This window comes from Thermobia domestica, unplaced genomic scaffold, assembly GCF_964235325.1.
Source record: "Thermobia domestica unplaced genomic scaffold, izTheDome1.hap1.1 HAP1_SCAFFOLD_680, whole genome shotgun sequence".
In the NCBI taxonomy this organism is placed as follows: Eukaryota; Metazoa; Arthropoda; class Insecta; order Zygentoma; family Lepismatidae; genus Thermobia; species Thermobia domestica.
The window spans coordinates 79,083-85,854 of record NW_027656390.1 but is presented as its reverse complement, the minus strand read 5'-3'; the positions used below and the strand labels follow the sequence as shown (position 1 = coordinate 85,854).

At 36.3% G+C, this 6,772-nt stretch overlaps 1 protein-coding gene across 1 annotated transcript; it reads right to left on the bottom strand.

The window, feature by feature from the left end:
• Positions 1–2,920: 2,920 nt before the first annotated feature.
• Positions 2,921–3,238, bottom strand: LOC145677189 (uncharacterized). The gene has a single exon (XM_081747801.1). It carries the CDS (start codon positions 3,236–3,238, stop codon positions 2,921–2,923), a length of 318 nt encoding a protein of 105 aa, XP_081603927.1.
• Positions 3,239–6,772: the final 3,534 nt, after the last annotated feature.

Genomic DNA, 6,772 nt, shown 5'->3' with positions numbered 1-6,772 from the left:
GTGTGTAGTTTCACTTTTTGGTGCCACTGTACTGCACTTTGTTCTTGTTACACTCACCTCAAATAGGTAGAAGGAAGTGGATGACCCACTAATACAATGACTCACTCCAACTTTCTGTGTTTTCACCCCTTCCACTTCAGCACGAACTAAATGTAAAATGTAGAATCAATTTTGTGACTGACTTTTTTTTACATGGATCTGGAAAATCCACCAACAACTGTAGACACAGAGGAAAAGAAGGTGCGATACTCATACAAATGGGTCTCATAAACATCAATTCCGCCTCAATAACTGCAAACATGTAGACTTTATGACGAGTAGTGAATTTACGCATTAACCCTCGAGTAGTCGCGCCGCGGTCAAAAGCACCGCAGGGAAATTATTTTCGATCGTGTGTCCATTCTGTTTGTCCGACAGACTTCTCCGTCTAGCTAATCTTCCCCCTCACCTTCCCGAACATTCCTGCTCAATCACTCCGTTATCCGTTATTTAGTTTAACTACTAGTGATTGTTTAGTGATCCTGCGGTGCTTTCCACCGCGTGCGACTAACCGTGTAATGTTTTTTCTCAGTATTTCGCTCTGCAATTGACCTTTGCTTTGGAAATGTTTTAAGCTTTATAAACATAAATATTATTTTAATGGACAGAAAAGAGGTCGACAGAGTTAACAAACTAATACCAATTATGAAAAAAAGAGAAAATTAGAAAGGAACGGCTTAAAACAAGGGAGGGAAATGTTAGGAATGGACTATTTGGATAAATCAGCCGAGATGATCTCGTGAAAGCTTTGTCTGAGGAAGATCATAACAAATATATATATATATATATAAGTGAGTGAACACGAAAGGTGAAGTGAGGAGTATGCAAGCGAATCTGAAGATCTTAAACTCAGAAATAACCAGCGATTCCTTGAATGTAGTCAGAGCAGGAGAGGACGAAATAAGGGACTACGAAGTGTAGAACAGTGTAAATTTGAAGATAACCTAAAATAATGCAATGTAGTACTGTATAGGTGAAATTTCAAAATAACAGGACCGTAAAATAATTCAATGTAGTGCTGTATAGGTGAAGTTTCAAAATAACAGGACCTTAAAATAATTCAATGTAAATTTGATTTGATTTCAATTTAGCGCCCTTTTCAGCATCAAGGCTATGTAAGACGTGGACCTACTGCTTAACGAAGGATACGAACCACATGAGATCCCACCGTGAATCGAAGCGGAAGTTCCACGCCAAAGGCGTGTATGCTAACCGCTTAGCTTCGAATGAGCTCTAATTCAATGTAAAATGCGCTGTGAAGCTTTGTTTTAGCGTTATGTTTATATAGTATATTTTTAACTAATTTACTATTGCATTTCTAATTTTAGACGAACCAGAGTTGACAGAAAGATCATCAGATTTAGAATTTTCATTAAAATCAGTGCGTAGCTATCTATCTAAAGAAATATGTAAGAAAAAAACATTTTATTCCAAATGAGAAATAACAAAAAGGACATGTCTAATTGTAGTTTTCTCTAATAGTTATTACTGTAAAACTTATTACAATAATAAAAATGTTCTTCCCTCTTATTCAGAAAATTTACAAAATTACGTTTCTAATACAAGAAAAATGTTTAAAACGATATTTGCAACATTATGTTCGTGCGGTTCTTTTGACCGCGCGCGACTACTCGCGTTACTTTTTCAACGCGACTTCTCGAGGGTTAATTTTTAGAAATTAGTAGGGTGTACGATCAATTTTGTGAGCCACTGTATGTATAGAGTTGCTGCAATGGAGAAGAAAGAGAAGTAAGATTCTGTGTTTTCCTTTTGATCAACTCACTCGTTAAGAGCTTTGAGACAGAGCACTTCCTTTGTTCATACAAACAGAAAATCACAAGCATAACGTCATGGATTTTCCTTCGTACTTCCTCTTGCTCTTCTCTTATAATTACATTATCTCTCTTGCACACGAGAGCTATTCAAAAATTTACATTTAAATATATTCTTTCACATCAAATACTAGTATTGCTAGATATAAGAAAGTACATATTTCAGTAGCATTTAATGGTTATTACTAGTGGCGCATAAGAAGGTTATTAAAAAGTAATTTAGAAATATGTGTTCATATCTGGGAAACTGGTATCAGGAACACAATGAAGTATATACACACACCGGACAAAAAATTAGTCACTACCGTTGGTACTTACGTTAATACCGTGTAGCGTCGCCCCTGGCCTGGACAACCGCCTGGATGCGGTCGGGAAGGGAGTCCACAAGTGTTTGCAAGGCCGTCACATCCAGTTGAACCCACTCACGGAGGATAAGATCACGCAATTCCACCAAACGTCGGGGATGCTGATGTCGACGTTTCACCTGCTGTTCCAATTGGTCCCACAGATGCTCAATTTGGTTGAGGTCCGGTGATTTTGCGGGTCATTCGAGTTGTGGTAGGATACCTGAGTGTTCCTCAAACCACTCACATATGGGTTCAGCTCTGTGAACTCTACTGTTGTCGTCTGGAATAATGGGTGTGTCTACAGCAAAGTCATCGCGAAGAAAGTGATGAAGAGCAACCCCTGCTCGTCCAGGATGTTCAAATAAACGTGCTGGTTCATGTTTGCGGACACCTCAATGAGTGGGCCCACCCAACAGTACGAAAAATACCCCCAGAACATGACAGACCCACCCCGGCCTGCACCTGACCTTCCACACACTCCGAGTGAAATGCTTCATGTGGCCGTTGGTGGACACAACGCCGGGCGTCATTCGAATACAGGCAAAATCGTGATTAGTCAGACCATATTACACGGCGCCAGTCTGTTACTGTCCATGTTTGATGATTATTGGCCCACTGCAGACGAGCAACTTTATGTGCATGTGTGAGCAGTGGCTTTTTGCGAGATACCCAACTCCATATGTTCGTTGCATGTAGTTCTCGTCACAATATTCTCTCGCTAACAGGTTGGACTGGGCGTGCATTCACGGACTCCAGTAATTCCTGGCTGGTCTGGAAGCGATTTCGATTCACAAGCCTGGCAACTCGTCTTCGGGTCCGATCTGTGAGGATCTTTTTCCGACCACAGTTCTGGCGACGTGTTTCATTGCCATGTGTCTTACACCACTTGTTGTAGACACGTTGAACAATCCGCCGCGAAACACCAACAAATGGGGCAACTTCCATCACTGTGTGACCTTGGGCACAGCCAAACACGATTGCTCCTTTTTGCCACTCTGTTACATTGTTACTTTTACCCATTTTGACGGACACTGTCCACTTACAACACACTTGTCCCACTAACTGAAGCTGCCTTATGGTTCCGTAGAGGCAGTGCGCGCACAGTTGTGCACGTGACTCGACTGCAGCGCCATCTGTACAGACTTTACACTTCATCTCTCCTTCTACACAAGGGTGACTAATTTTTTGTCCAGTGAGTGTATCATACAAGACTATAGACTGAGTTATATCTATCAAGTATATATCCGGTCTGTTCAAAAGGTAGATGTTAACTGTCCGGCATAGAAGACGAAAAATTATTATAGAGGTATTATTTAGTAAGATCTATTTATTGGTGTGTAGATAAAGGTTGATAAGGCAGCTTTCTGATATTAAAATCATACTTCCTAAATTTTAAACATTTATGTGATAAATATAAATGTAGATACGGGTAATTGAATTGAACCTATGGTTGGTTTCGTCATCTATGGGAAAAGTGACTTGGTTTATATTTTCTAATTTTTTAATTACTTGCACATTATCCTCATTATGTGTTTGTGGCAATAATGTTTTCTATTTCCCATCTTTCATCCGTTATTTTCCATAATGTGTTGTGTTTTAGTTGTGTGTGTGTGTGTGTTGTGTAATTGTGTTTAAGTTATTTTCCATAATGGTGTTTCTAAAGCATTGCCTTTTTGTAAATATACAACGACCCACCAAAGGTAGCCGTTAACCCTGGTTCGGCTAATAATATAAGTATTTCTTTTAGTGGCAATAATCGTTTACACTTTAAAATATGTTCCGTAATTATATTCACTAGTATTATCACCTTTTCTACCGAAATTACAAGTCCATGATAAGTGTTAGATAATTTATTCGTTGATTCTCTTTTAGCGTATATTCACACAAATTGTCTTGCAATCATACATGTTAATTATGTATCTATAAACAACTACATAGCAACCAACTATACAATAATAATGTATATTTTTTACATATCTTAAAAACATTCTTCTTTTGTTATCTTTAGTTAACATTATATCAGGTATAGTGCTTGTGTAGAAGCACTTTCTGCCCAAGATACAAGTAATTATCGACCGATACAAAGTATCTCGTTGTATAAAATGTCGCCCGATGATGGGACTAGATATAAAAGTTATAAGGTAGCTTGACTTTTATATTTAAGAACTACTGGTCCGTTTATAATGATGGCATAAGAATAGTGCTATTCTTTACATTTTGATCGCACCTCATATATCATTTTGTTCAATTATTTTATATAGATACATTTATATTAAAACATTCATCATTCCATTGTCATTTACCTTTGACAATAAAGTTCCAACGCAAATCAATATAATAAAAATAGCCTTTGTGTTTAATCAATTATGAATCGACTTATAATTCTTCACATCAACAAAACAGAATTAAAAAAAATCATTTGGAAATTATCATTGGTTAATGAGAATTAAAGACAATTAAATTAAGTAAAAATCAAAAATTAAATGTAAACTACGTTCGGACGAGCAAAAAGAAGAAAATAAACTTATTTTTACACAAACAGAAGTCCCCCTTTTTTTCTTTTCTTTTAGTCCTCTTCATTCTTATTAATTTGAGCAAGGATGTCAGGTGTAACTAATTTTTTCACTAGACACATCCATTTTTCTCTTGTATACTGGGTAGGTCTCCAAACCTTCAACTCATCTATATTACGAATTCCAATTGACGTACCCGTCTTAGCGTTCAACAATTCAAAAACTTTAGGGTTTATTTCCTTGAAACATAAATAAGGACCTGAGAAAATGTCACAAAATTTATAAATCTTCTTTAACAACGCATTACTTTGTGGATGTTGTTTGACAAAAACTAAGTCATTGATCTTGATCCGATATTTTCCTTCTTGTAAAGACTCTAGTTGAGAATTACGTTTCAAAAATTTGTTGTGTCTTCGAATTTTTACCATATTCACTATACTCGAAGAATCTACGATTGTGAATCTTCTAACTTGACATTAAAATGTTGTTCCACAGGGAAAATCAAATCAGAACCGTTATGTACATTAGCAGGAGACACGCCCAAAGTGTCTGATATCGAATGATTCAAAAGGTACGTGATTTGATTGACATGCTTAATCCATTCGGCATGCTTATCTTTGCAAAAGTGTCGAAACAACATACCAAAATTACGATGCACATTTTCTACAACAGAGCTGCTAGGATGGTACGGAGTTACGAAATGAATTTTAATGTTAGCCTTGTTCATTGCTTTAATAAACATATCACTTTTGAACTGTGAACCATTATCACATAATATGTGTTCGATAGGACCACAATGTGGAATGTATACGTTCAAGATTTTATTTATGATAGCAGTGGACGTTGCTCTACGCAGAGGATAAGCTACTACATAGCGCGAAAAGATATCCATAGTAGTAAGTAGATAAGTTTCTCCGGTAGCTGCTCAGAAAACAATACATCATCTTTTGAATTCATCAAATTTTGTGTGACTTGCGTTAGTTGATCATTTAATTTATCACTTTCTGAACTTACAGAAACATTATTCAATACATTAGGAACATTATTATATTGACAAGCAATATTATCAGATTTAGGAAGAAGTTTCTGAACGATTTCCTGAGGTATGCCGGGTATAGTTAACGTTTGATTTCTGAAATCGAGCATGCCACGCAACTGAGACAATAAATCTAAACCAATAATTAGTTTTTCATTCAGTTCCTTTATCACTAGAATAGGAATTGACATTTCAAAATCTTGGATAGCTATTGTCACACGAGTAATTCCGGCTACTCTCTTTTTATGTTTACCAGTAAAATCGACTATAATGAGATTCTCAGCTTTTTGCAATTTAGAATTCGAATAATCACTAGTAATTGCTTTCCATGACGAATATGATAATAAAGAGGCATTTGCGCCTGTATCCAATAAAGCTTCTGTGCTTAACCCATTTATTTTGACGGGTATTCTAGCAGTACTATATGATTTTAAAAATACAAAGTTTTCTTCAACACCAAAACCATCATTGACATTATCATCTTTGAACCAACAACGATTTACTACAGGCATAAATTGATACCGACATCTATTGATTGCTATTTCCGAATCATTATTTACAGATACGTCATGTAAAAGGTCGTTGTCATCATTAACATGAACACGTAAATTTGAAGATAAATGTTCATAAGAATCAATAGCTGATATGGGTTTGACATTATCGCAAAGATTTGAAGATAAATGTTCATAAGAATCTATAGCTGATATGGGTTTAACCCCTACCACATCAGCTGCAGTCAGTTTAAATTCATACTCGTATATGGTTCCAATAAAGTACATTGTACTGCACAATCGTGATTATGTTCCGCATTATTTTGTACATGAATTGCGTCATTGTTTTGATTTTGATACGAAGTGCCATCTCTTGAATTACGATTACGTCTATCAATGTAGTTTACTGTATTTCTGGAATTTCGCCATGTATTTCGTCTATTTTTGAATCTACTTTGGTTATATGGTCTGACACAAGGATTATCACGATTAATTAGGTTAGGTGGATTCCCAA